The sequence below is a fragment of the Octopus sinensis genome, linkage group LG28 (genome assembly GCF_006345805.1).
Source record: "Octopus sinensis linkage group LG28, ASM634580v1, whole genome shotgun sequence".
Lineage (NCBI taxonomy): Eukaryota > Metazoa > Mollusca > Cephalopoda > Octopoda > Octopodidae > Octopus > Octopus sinensis.
In genome coordinates this window covers 8,972,365-8,985,616 of record NC_043024.1, presented here as the reverse complement: position 1 = coordinate 8,985,616, position 13,252 = coordinate 8,972,365, and the positions used below count along the sequence as shown (strand labels likewise).

Below are 13,252 nucleotides of genomic sequence, written 5' to 3'. Positions count from 1 at the left end.
CAGTTTTTAGCTATTTTTTTGGCTATAACTCTCTAAAAATGCTTATATAGTTATTTCCCTTACAAACCCGAGCAACGCCGGGCGATACTGCTAGTTGTAATATAAATTTAAGGATTGTTGTACTTAAAGGGTTATTATCATAACAATACAAACAAGACTGACTCTGTATGTGTGTGTGTGTGTGTGTACTTAGATATGTTTCAGCTAGAATTGGCCCATGGCTAATTCAATGGCACCACTTGAAATAAGAGTCTTCATGATATTTTCGTATCACAATCATTCTTTGTGCATCGTACAACTTTCAAATAAAGAGTTATTGAACTCAAATATAAGAATACAAAATTGGTTGAAGTACATCAGATAATGGGATCTTTCATAGTTTTAAACAATAAACGGCTAACATGTTACTCAGGGACTCAATCTGCATTAATATTACTAGCCTAGTCACTTGTTACCTAAATTAATGTTGTCAGAATTATAAAATCTAAGAAAAATTAGAAAAGCATAAGGATCTTTTTGGTTTGAACGGCAGGATTTTCTAGCGGTGTCATATGAAATTGTCACCCATAATTATGACCCTAGTATCGATCTATTGCATTTCAATCTCTTTTAGGGTTGGTTAGGGTTAAGGGTGGGTGGAAGGGTATCTTTTTTTCTTCACAAATGTAAATAAACCTAATCTGTTTCTTAAACGTGGGACATATTCATACGGCACAGAATGTTTTTTTTACCTCAATAGATGGTCATTGATTGGTTGAAATTGCAGAAATTGAAGAAAAAAAACAACAAATATCTTACAAACTATAGAATTTTCTCAATAAAGCCAAGACAAAAAGATGTTTTATAAACACATTCTACCAGTATACGAATTTAAAAATTTTTTAGTTACTCTTTACTCTCTTTTACTCTTTTACTTGTTTCAGTCATTTGACTGCGGCCATGCTGGAGCACCGCCTTTAGTCAAGCAAATCGACCCCGGGACTTTGTAAGCCCAGTACTTATTCTATCGGTCTCTTTTGCTGAACCGCTAAGTAACGGGGCCGTAAACACACCAGCATTGGTTGTCAAGCAATGATAGGGGGACAAACACAGACACACAAACACACACACACATATATATGTATATACATATATACGACAGGCTTCTTTTCAGTTTCTGTCTATCAAATCCACTCACAAGGCTTTGGTCGGCCCGAGGCTATAGTAGAAGACACTTGCCCAAGGTGCCACGCAGTGGGACTGAACCCGGAACCATGTGGTTGGTAAACAAGCTACTTACCACACAGCCACTCCTGCGCCTGTATGTATAAAAATATATGTATATCATTATAATATTATCATCAACATTGAATGTGTTTACCATACTGGCATGCATGTATAAACACACACACACACACATGCACATAAATATATTCATGGGTGGAGTGATGGAGCAGAAATGGAGGCAATGTTGGAGGTGATGCTGGAGATGATAATATTAGAATTAAAGGCAAGCTGGCGGAAACGCTAGCACTCCGGGCGAAATACTTAGCAGTATTTTGTCTGCCGCTACGTTCTGAGTTCAAATTCCGCCGAGGTTGGACTTTGCCTTTCGGGGTCGATTAAATAAATACCAGTTACGCACTGGGGTCGATATAATCGACTTAATCCCTTTGTCTGTCCTTGTTTGTCCTCTCTGTGTTTAGCCCCTTGTGGGTAGTAAAGAAATAGGTATTTCATCTGTCTTTTTACGTTCTGAGTTCAAATTCCGCTGAGGTCGGACTTTGCCTTTCATCCTTTCGGGGTCAATAAATTAAGTACCAGTTGCGTTATTGGGATCAATCTAATTGACTGGCCGCTTTCCCCCCCCCTCCCAACCCCGCAAAAAATTTTCAGGCCTTTTATGCATAGAGTAGAAAAGAATATTAGAAAGAAAGAAATAAAGAAAGAAAGAGAGAGAGAGGAAGGAAGAAAGAGAGAAAGGAAGTAAGAAGGAAGGAAGAAAGAAAGAAAGAAACAAATGAATGAAAAGAATATTAGAATAAAAGAAAGAAAGAAAGAAAGAAAGAAAGAAAGAAAGAAAGAAAGAAAGAAAGAAAGAAAGAAGAAAGAAAGAGAGAAAGGAAGGAAGAAGAAAGAAAGAAGAAAGAAAGAAAGAAAGAAAGAAAGAAAGAAAGAAAGAAAGAAAGAAAGAAAGAAAGAAAGAAAGAAAGAGAGAAAGGAAGGAAGAAGGAAGGAAAGAAGAAAGAAACAAATGAATGAAAAGAATATTAGAATAAAAGAAAGAAAGAAAGAAAGACAGAAAGAAATAAAGAAAGGAAGGAAGGAAAGAAAGAAACAAATGAATGAATGAATGGGAGGTGGGAGAGAGAAACATATTATTCCTACAGCGTGTACAATTGTTGTCTATGTAACATACATACATACATACATACATACTACAAAATATACACTACAATATACAGGCACATACATTTAAACAAAGCTACACATACACAGAGGAGATAAGAAGACAATGCCCAATTGTTCCTGTTATGTTATAAATATGACAATTGTTGTGAGTGTAGCATTCTGGTTCCTGTTTCAATGAGCTGAGTGCCAAGAATTGCGGTGGTGCTAAAAAGGCAAAGTCCACAAAAACAGCAAAACCCAAGGGTGCCAAGTCGCCAGCAACTAAGAAGCCAGCAGCGAAGAAAGCTGCCAAGAAACCTGCTGCAAAGAAGCCTGCTGTTAAGAAAAACAAATCCACCAAGAAATCCGCTAAGAAGTAAATTGACCAAGCGTTTTAATTTCCACTAGCAGTATCATCCGGCGTTGCTCGGGTTTGTAAGGGAAATAACTATATAAGCATTTTTAGAGAGTTACTTCCTTTATAGAAAACCGAGCAAAAAATGGATTAAAAATGCGGAAAAATGATGGTAAATTTCTTTTTAAATCATAGACTCATCGTAGACGCGCGCTAATACCCAGAAGGGCTCGATATGAATCACGACTATAAGATACCTGCTTTTGGTTAAACTGCACCGCAAAATGTGGGAGTAGTTAGGAATCTAAATCGGAGTAGACAGACACACACACAACTACAGTTTTATATATAAAGATAACTCATATTCTCGAGACAGAAAGATTTGAGGCTGAAAATTCAAACCCAGTCATTGACTTCAGGTAAATATTGTGATAATTATTTTCCTTAACCCTTTAGTGTTCACATTATTCTGCCAAAATTAATCCGTTTTTATCCATATTGTTTTGAACTAATCATGCATTATCTTGTAGCTATGAGATTATGACGAGGTAGCTGTTAATTTTTCAAATGATATTGCAGGGTTGGTGTGAGAGACCAGATCTGGCCAGTTTGAACATAAAACAGGCAGAATACTTTTGGCCGGATATGGCTGGTTTAAATGCTAAAGGGTTAACAGACAATTTACTAACACATTTACATCGTTAAAGAGTCATTACAACTATTTTAAACATAAATATTCTGTTATATTGAAATTTGTTTTATTTTCAGGTAGTATTTTAAAGACCAGAAACTGTTAAAACATTTCATAGCATTTTATTTACATTTCCGGAACATAATATGAAATATAGTTTGGTTATAACAATGTAAAAACCTTTGTGGTTAGCCATATTGAGATGGCTATTATACTTTACATTGTCGAGCGATTACTGTTTACATCTCGTCCTGAGATTTAATAATGCTTACAGACAGTTTTTCGAAATCAGTGGCAGAAGTCACTAGAAAAACTCTTATATATTTGCAAACAGGCTTTTTCTTTCATCGTGATCAAGTGATTGCAGTAGTAAAAGAATGCATGTGGCATACAAGAATGCTCACTTACTTCAGATATCATCTGAAGAGCAAAATGGGGCTGGAAAAGAAGACCTTACCACGAGGTGTGTATGAAAAAAGATGGAAGGAAGTGGCGAAAAAGGTGGGTGTCAGAAACCCAGTTTAACTATGGATGGAGAAGAGGAAAGGAAAGCTGCGGGGCCTTATAGGTTGCTGGGGTTTAAAATATATCGGTAAGATTTCAATCTAATGTAATGTTATATTAGTCAATGCAAAGGACAATTTAAATACAGTTTTTTGTATAATGAACAATCCATATATTTTGGAAATTTTTAAACGAACCACTTAACTGTTTTTTGTATGTATGTCCTGTATTGTTCTTCTATGTACTGATTTTATAATTGTAATAAAAAATTAATTGTGATCCAGTGATTACCGCCCATTAATAAGAGGCAATAACCTCGAAACCGCAGTCCGGTGCATATCACTTAGGCTTACGAGAAAGGGATGGCCTCCCTTTGCAAATACCATAAGGGCACAGATAGTGTGCCTAAAGCCAGCTGGAGATGATGATCTCCTGGGGCTAAAAAGCTACAGTAACACCTCCCTGTGTGGTTAGCCATATTGAGATGGCAAATATACTTTACATTGTCGAACGATAACTGTTTACATCTCATCCTGAGATTTAATAATGTAAAAACTATTTGATGAAAATTAAAGGAATAAAAATGTTTGTCTAATGATACAGTATTTTAGGTGGTTTATCAGATAGATAGAGAGTCAAGAATCGTTAGCACACCGGGCAAAATGCTTAGCGGTATTTCTTCTGCTGCTTTGTTCTGAGTTCAAATTCCGCCAAGGTCGACTTTGCCTTTCATCCTTTCAGGGTCAATAAATTAAGTATCAGTTACGCACTGGGATCGATATAATCAACTTAATCTGTTTGTTTGTCTTCTCTGTGTTTAGCCCCTTGTGGGTAGTAAAGAAATAGGTATTTCGTCTGTCGCTACGTTCTGAGTTCAAATTCCGCCAAGGTCGACTTTGTCTTTCATCCTTTCGGGGTCGATTAAATGAGTACCAGTTACGCACTGGGGTCGATACAATTGACTTAATCCGTTTGTCTGTCCTTGTTTGTCCTCTCTGTGTTTAGCCCCTTGTGAGCAGTAAAGAAATAGGTATTTCATCTGCCGCTACGTTCTGAGTTCAAATTCTGCCGAGGTCGACTTTGCTTTTCATCCTTTTGGGGTTGATTAAATAAGTACCAGTTACGCACTGCGGTCGATATAATCAACTTAATCTGTCCTTGTTTGTCCCCTCTGTGTTTAGCCCCTTGTGGGCAATAAAGAAATAAGATAGATAGATAAGAATGCCTCGGTATGGAATTACCTTATAAATGGCATTTAAACCAGACTGAATCTTTTTACTGGATGTTACAGTTCATTTTATTGTAAGCATTTTTTAATATCTATGATTCTTTTCCAGATTTTTTTATTTCCTTAACGTTGACTAGTGCCAGTTGATATTCTTGGATGCAGTAAACAGTGGTGGAAAGACCAGGTTGTTAGTTTGCCCAATGACAAGTGGGCCCCTGCGCTATTAGAATCCATATATGGAGGCCCATGTTAGTATCTAAGGGGCCCATCCCCTCAACTTTTAGGATTTTTTATTTACTCCTGGAAGAATGCATTAATTAAGGTGGCAGGCTGGCAGAAACGTTAGCATGCCGGGCGACATGCTTAGCGGTATTTTGGCTGTCTTTACATTCTGAGTTCAAATTCCACTGAGGTGGACTTTGCCTTTCATCCTTTCGGGGTTGATTAAATAAATACCAGTTACGCACTGGGGTCGATATAATCGACTTAATCCATTTGTTTGTCCTTGTCACCTCTGTGTTTAGCCCCTTGTGGGTAGTAAAGAAATAGGTATTTCGTCTGTCTTTACGTTCTGAGTTCAAAATCCGCCGAGGTCGACTTTGCCTTTCATCCTTTCGGGGTCGATTAAATAAATACCAGTTACGCACTGGGGTCGATATAATCGACTTAATCCATTTGTTTGTCCTTGTCACCTCTGTGTTTAGCCCGTTGTAGGTAGTAAAGAAATAGGTATTTTGTCTGCCGTTACGTTCTGAGTTCAAATTCCGCCGAGGTCGACTTTGCCTTTCATCCTTTCGGGGTCGATTAAATAAGTACCAGTTACGCACTGGAGTTGATATAATCGACTTAATCTGTTTGTTTGTCCCCTCTGTGTGTAGCCCCTTGCGGGCAGTAAAGAAATAAGAATATATTATTTCAGCCTCATTGTGTTTGTAGACATTTGAAAAGAATACATACACACACACACATATATATATATATACATACATATATACGACGGGCTTCTTTCAATTTCCGTCTACCAAATCCACTCACAAGGCTTCGGTCGGCCCGATGCTATAGTAGAAGACACTTGCCCAAGATGCCACGTAGTGGGACTGAACCCAGAACCATGTGGTTGGTAAGCAAGCTACTTACCACACAGCCACTCCTACGCCTATATTTGATCAAAAACTTTTCACAAAACTAACAGCTTTTTTTTAAATTTATTTCAGATTTGCTGTAAAAATTAGTGAATTGCGAAGAGATAAATTTTATTCCAAAGGAAGAAAAGAAAATCCAGAGAAAAAAAAAATATTTAACAGAAAGCGATAATTTTATATTCACAAAATGGAGAAGATGAATGAAGAAAAAATATTGGCTCTCGTTCCTTCTGCAGTCTGTGATACAGCACCGATTTATAAGAAATCTACACAAATTCTTCCCCAAGTATTACATACACAAAACACAGAAAAATCCGAAGAACAGGAAATGTCCATACTACCAAGTTTTCAACATATTGTGACATGTTACCTAGCAATAATTAAAACAGATTACATTAATACGTTTATAGATTATGTAAAGGATAAATGTAATCACATAGAATCTATGGGTTTAGAGGGATCTTGTATATTACGTAATATCAAACGTAAAATGCGAAGATTTCTGAAATTCACAAAACAACATAATGATTATGTTCACCAAAACCTTGGCTGGTTTCAACAAAGACTCTTTGACATTTATATCACCTGTAACCCATACAGCCACAAGACTATTGAACCACCAAAAGTAACCACAAAATTTCGGCCTCTTTTGTCAGTTGTGACCAGAGAAGCAAAGTTTGAGGAATCTGGGGAAAAATTTGACAAAAACACGATATCCAATATTGTAGCCATACAAGACGGAATTGTTACATATTCCCGCCATTGTATGACGATATGTTGTATTACAAGAAACGGTGACAGAAACTATGTTCATTGCCCATCTTCTGTCACCGATTTTACCAGAATCGGCCAAGACATAGTTCTAGCCACTCTTCCCTTTCGGAAAATGATTCTCATAATACATCCCATAAGTTTTACGATTAAAACAATACAACTGGAATTATATTTAGCTTCTTACTTGGAACATTCTACACTTATAGGAGTAGAAATGTTTAGGAAGGTGATATATCTCGTTAATTGGGACGATGACAGCATTAAACGAAAAATTATTACCAAAGAAATACCTGCAGCTATTGCTGTAGGTCCAGGGAAAAATATTTTGACATCGTTTTCTAATAGTAATGAAGTTGTCTGTTATAACCCAGATGGTCAACAGTTATTTGAAGTAGAGACCCATTCTATGGTCCTCCCAACCAAACTTACTTTCTACCAAAGACATTTTTATGTCCTCCAGGGGCGTATTATTTATAAGGTCTCAGCTACAGGTGGTATGAAAAAGAGAGACATTGGCAGGAAATGCTGGGATATTTCTGTTGGTAAAGATATCATTTTGGTAACAGATGTTTTCGGCATTCCTCATATAATTAAAACAAATAAAGACTTTTGGCCCAGGCTACCATATAACCATCAGCTACGTACCCCCAGTTTGAACAACCACATTTATATTGAGGATTGTAACAGCATTACAAATATTCTACCTATGTCAACATCTTCTATATTAATAATCTACAGCAATAAGAATGCCATATTATTCACTGATAGTGGAGAAATAATTAACCAAAATAATTTAACTTTCCTTGAGCTTCCTTCTATCTTTTGTAGAATAAACTCTAACAGATTCCTGGTCTTTTATCATGAAAAGAAAGCACTTCAGTATATTGCCTGTCCTGAACTAAGGAAAGGCCCTTTAATAAAGGTCCATACTGATTACATTAAAATATGTCATATTGTATCAAATAAGTGTTTAGCTGTAACCACTATTGAAAGCAAAAATGAGATACATATCCTATTGATCAAGGAGAAAAAAGTTGATATCATTGAAAGAATTTCTCTGAAACATAATAATGTCACAATTGCTGCAACTCCAGTTAATTTTGCAGTTGTAGACAGAAGGGAACATAAACTGGTATTTTATGCCACATCTGGTGAAGAACTTTTTGAAAAATGCCTTCCATTCTATGGCGACCCTCATCACATCTACTCTGATAATGTTTATTTTTATGTCCTGTTTAAGAGACAATCCATTGTAATATGTTACGATATATATGGAGTAATTAAATGGCAATGGAAGCTACCTCTCCCTGTTCATCCTCACATCGCTATTTTCCAAGGAACAGTTTATGTACTGGACATTGAACACAACAGGGTTCTTCTTTACAAGTATCAAAACCGGTCGTCTGGCTGTTATTTACACACGAAAAATCCTTATATCAGACATCTAAATCTACGACTCAAAGAAAAGGAGAATGATAAAAAACTCGTTATTGCCAAAATATGTCATCTGGCAAATGGGGAGTTGGTGGTGTCCGACATAAACAGTGATTGCTTGTTATACATTTCTAAGGGAGGAGACATTGTGTCTAAATTATCTCTGCCGTCTACATCTACAGATATACGTCGATGGGATTCTAATCAAATAGGTGTCACATTACCCCTAGAGAAACAATTAAGGGTCATAGGAAACCTATCAAAGACAATTAGAACTGTATCACTAAGCCAGCCTTATGTACTGGTTTGTAAGTTGGGTAAAGGTCAAATCGTTTGTTATTGTGACAAGGCATCTGGTTTCGATATTTTAGCCATTAAAAACTATAATCAAGTTGAAATAATTCATAGAATTAACTTTCCATTTGTTGGGAAATCATTAGCAATAGAAAATGAAACACTAAATCTTTTAATTGTTACTGGGAAAAAAGCTTTTCGCTACAACACTACGTTCAGTGGTGGTGGTCGTTGTTTTAGCAGCTTTAAGATGGTCCCCAGTGTTTTATTGTCCCAAGTGAAATATCCCCCAAATCTCTATGGTGGATCTATTGATAAAATGTTTGTTTATCTGATAGACAACAGCCGTATGTTTGCTATAAACGATCATAACTTGTTGGTTAATGATCTCGTTACGAATAATCAACTCAATATTTATATCGACATGGTAGACGTATTTTCAAGAAACATTTGTGTCAGTGAAATGTTGTCTTCTACTATATATCAACAGGATCTGACAGTTTCTGATAAAGCTAGACGCGTTCACCTCCCTCAACTATTTGGAGACGAAAACCCAGTGGAGATTTATCGCTTGGTTATTACCGAAAATAATCTGATTGCCGGATACGACGATACGAATAAAAATATTAAGATATTCACATTTGATGGTCAACTTCTGGATTCTATCAAAATGGATGCTAATTACGACATCAAAATGTGTCGAGGGCAGTCAAACACCCTGGTTATTATGATGAAGAATTATGAATACCAACTGGTGGTGTTAAAAGTGGAATTTCCATTGTCATTGGTGGTTTACCAGACGAGAAATAAATATGATTGTGTTGCTTCTTTATCAAACAATCAACTAGTGTGTAGTTGTTGGAATGATAAACGTAGTTTGTATGTCGTTGATGTGGATGAAATACATTCGACAGTAAATGAAACATTGTTAACGAAAGGCAAACAGGATTATAGAAATTATATTACTAAGATCCAGTATATTAAAGTTACTGCTGACAATGTCATCATTGCCTTGGACAAACATTTCATCATTTTCTTCAACAGTGATGGTCAACATTTACATTCATTTAGACACTACATGGAGTTCCATGCTTGCGATGACAACATAACAACTGATGATAGTTATTTGTACACTTATGGCCAGTGGGATAAATATCATTCTTTAACTGAATATAAAAACATTGTGTGTTTGACACAGACTGGGGAATATAGCAGAGTATTTTTAAATCAAAGGATTTACAAAGAAAAACTATTTTTCCCCACTATAAACTGTAAAGGACCAAGGTTTGTTGGAAGCCGTTGTGAGAAGAATGAATTATATGTTGAAGGATATTTCATGATTAATCGAGAAAAAATCCCCATTTCTCGTTTACTAACAGACAAATGTCCCGTTCAAGTAAAAGATATTGATATCTCTGATGAAGGAAAGACAGTTGTGTGTGAACAAGCCAATAATGGCAATGTTAAAATATTTGATAAAGACGGGAAGTTGCTATGTTACAGAAATGTCGCAAGTTTAGTAGGTGGTGTGTGTTTTACACAAGAATCACACATAATGGCCACGGTTCCTAAAAGAAAAGAGATATTTCAACTACAGGAACAAGATTTAGAGAAAAATAAAGGTTGGCCAAGTCAAGTACCTTATGGTGTAATATGGAGAAAAGTGAAAAACATTTACTGGTGTGTACATATTGAATTGATTGAATGTCATTGCATAAAGATTGATGGAGACCATCTGAACATTCTGGAATCTATGTCGTTATTAAATCTTGATACTGGTCTTCATTTCCCTTCCATTACATCTCAGATGAACAAAGAAATATTCAGTCATGAATTAATTAATAAATTCAAATGCAGTGGAGGAGGAGGAGAAAGGGATAAATCAGGTGAAATAATTGGTGAAGGTAGATTAAAGGTGAGATGTGGTAAGTACATAGCGGAGTGTAAGTTAGGAAATGATGAAATATCAGTGAGGAGAATGCCACAGAGAACAGCAATGGTCCCTCTTTCCATTCCTACATTCGATGAACCTGTTGATTACGATCGTTTGGACATTAAGGACCGGAACTCTAAATTAATTAAGTTAAATGATTATGTCAGTGTGTTGATGTTTAGAGGAAGTGTCACATTAATTAGAACAACAGGTGAAATACTTCAACATAAACGATTACAACAACAACAACAACCACTAGGTATATGTCGGTGGACAGATGGACATTTCATAGTCGCCTTTGGTAAAGAATGATGGTCTTCAACAGAAATCTCTGTCGTTTAAAAACCATCAAAACTGAGAAATACTACAATACGATTCATAAATACAAGGACAATCAACTCGTGTGTGGTGGTCATTATATCAGAAACATAACTCGGTATGGGAGAGACAAATATGAAAGAATAGACTACAACAAGAAGTTTTATTTCTTTTGCAATGACCCCGATGCCTACGATTCTTATTATGTTGATGTGGTTGATATCAATGATGGGAAATGTAAATATGAAGTGTGCTGCGGGAAGACGAATATATTAGGATGTTTAAAGGGAGAATCGATGGTGGATGATGTGGGAGTCACATCTTACGGAGATATTGTGTTATGAGGAGGGAGACGAAGAACGAGGAAGAATTGGAACTGTATTTTGATGTCTGTTTCGTCGAATGGTTCAGGGAAAAGTCGTTGGTGAGGCGGATAAAAGTTGAAGATATATATAATATCGACATATATTATATTCACAGATCTTATCTAACCGCAATTGGCGAATATGTTTATATAACGGATTCAGAAAACAATATTTACCAAATTCCTGCACTTACCAAACAGCAATCAGCTGAAGACATTGAAATCCTGACATCTAAAGATATTCAAAAGTTTTTACTCCTCAGACGGGATGACAATGAGGTTTTCCAAGTTATTGGTTTTGATATTTCAGAGAATTCTTTCATGGTTTTTGGAATTATTCCAGGACGTCAATCTTTTGCTTTCTTTCTTTATGACAAATAAATATTTTCATGAAATATTAAACTTTGATGTTATTCTCATTATTGTAAATGGGTTCATCCAAGAATCGAACCTGCATCTCTTATACATTATACACTCTACACATTAAGAATTATTGGGCGTAAATTCGGTATAGGTACCGGAAATACCGGATACGTTTCAAGAAAGTGTTTTTTTTTTTTTATCTTTTCGGTTTGAACGGCAGTTTTTTCTGGCGGTGTCATATGAAATTGTCACCCATAATTATGACCCTAGTATCGATCTATTGCATTTCAATCTGTTTTAGGGTTAGGGTTAGTTAGGGTGGGGGAAAGGGTATCTTTTTTTCTTCACAAATGTAAATAAACCCAATCTGTTTCTTAAACGAGGGACATATTCATACGGCATAGAATGTTTTTTTTTTACCTCAATAGACGTCAGTGATTGGTTGAAATTGCAGAAATTGAAGAAAAACAAACAACAAATATCTTACAAACCATAGAATTTTCTCAATAAAGCCAAGAGAAAAAGATGTTTTATAAACACATTCTACCAGTATACGAAGTTTAAAAATTTTTAGTTACCTAGAAATTATGTTAAAAACTGCCGTTCAAACCGAAAAGATCCTTTTTTTTTAATATATGGAGGGGGGGGGTAGGATTAGGGTTTGTGTTAGGGGTGGGAGAAAAGGGTTTCTGTTACCTTCAGAAATGTAAACAAAGCCACTTACCGTACCTATACCGAAGGATCGCCAATCTTCATGTATGTATATATTTATATACAGTACTCAGTATATGTATATGTGTTTATCTGCACGCACACACACACGTACGTATACATGTATGTAACACCTTTTAGAAGCGTGTTCCAGGAAGACCGCAGTGAAATGTCGTAATATTTTTCGAACAAAATAAATAATTTTTTAAACTAAGTAAATAAATTATTTGGCGATCCTTCGGTATAGGTACACACGTGACTTTGTTTACATTTCTGAAGATAGCAGAAATCCTTTTCTCCCACCCCTAATCCTAACCCCACGTATATATTTCTTTACTACCCACAAGTGGCTTACCACAGAGGGGACAAACAAGGACAGACAAAGGTATTAAGTCGATTACATCGACTCCAGTGCGTAACTGGTACTTAATTTATCGACCCCGAAAGGATGAAAGGCAAAGTCGACCTCGGCGGAATTTGAACTCAGATGTAGCGGCAGACGAAATACCTATTTCTTTACTACCCACAAGGAGCTAAACACAGAGGGGACAAACAAGGACAGACAAAGGGATTAAGTCGATTACATCGACCTCAGTGCGTAACTGGTACTTAATTTATCGACCCCGAAAGGATGAAAGGCAAAGTCGACCTCGGCGGAATTTGAACCCAGAACGTAAAAAGACAGATGAAATACCTATTTCTTTATTACCCACAAGGGGCTAAACACAGGGGGGACAAACAAGGATAGACATGGGTATTAAGTCGATTACA

At 36.2% G+C, this 13,252-nt stretch overlaps 1 protein-coding gene across 1 annotated transcript; it reads left to right on the top strand.

The window, feature by feature from the left end:
- The first annotated feature begins 3,055 nt into the window (after positions 1–3,055).
- Positions 3,056–11,619, top strand: LOC115225796. The gene is made up of 3 exons (XM_036514510.1): positions 3,056–3,144; positions 6,363–10,440; positions 11,524–11,619. The coding sequence occupies exons 2-3, from the start codon at positions 6,478–6,480 to the stop codon at positions 11,617–11,619; spliced, it is 4,059 nt and encodes a 1,352-aa protein (XP_036370403.1). The 5' UTR covers positions 3,056–3,144; positions 6,363–6,477.
- Positions 11,620–13,252: the final 1,633 nt, after the last annotated feature.

Coding starts and splice junctions, on each gene's coding strand:
- LOC115225796 (XM_036514510.1), top strand. CDS start 6,478: ATGGAGAAGATGAATGAAGAAAAAATATTGGCTCTCGTTCCTTCTGCA. Junction 10,441..11,523: donor CAAGTCAAGTACCTTATGGT/GTAATATGGAGA, acceptor TTATATTCACAG/ATCTTATCTAACCGCAATTG.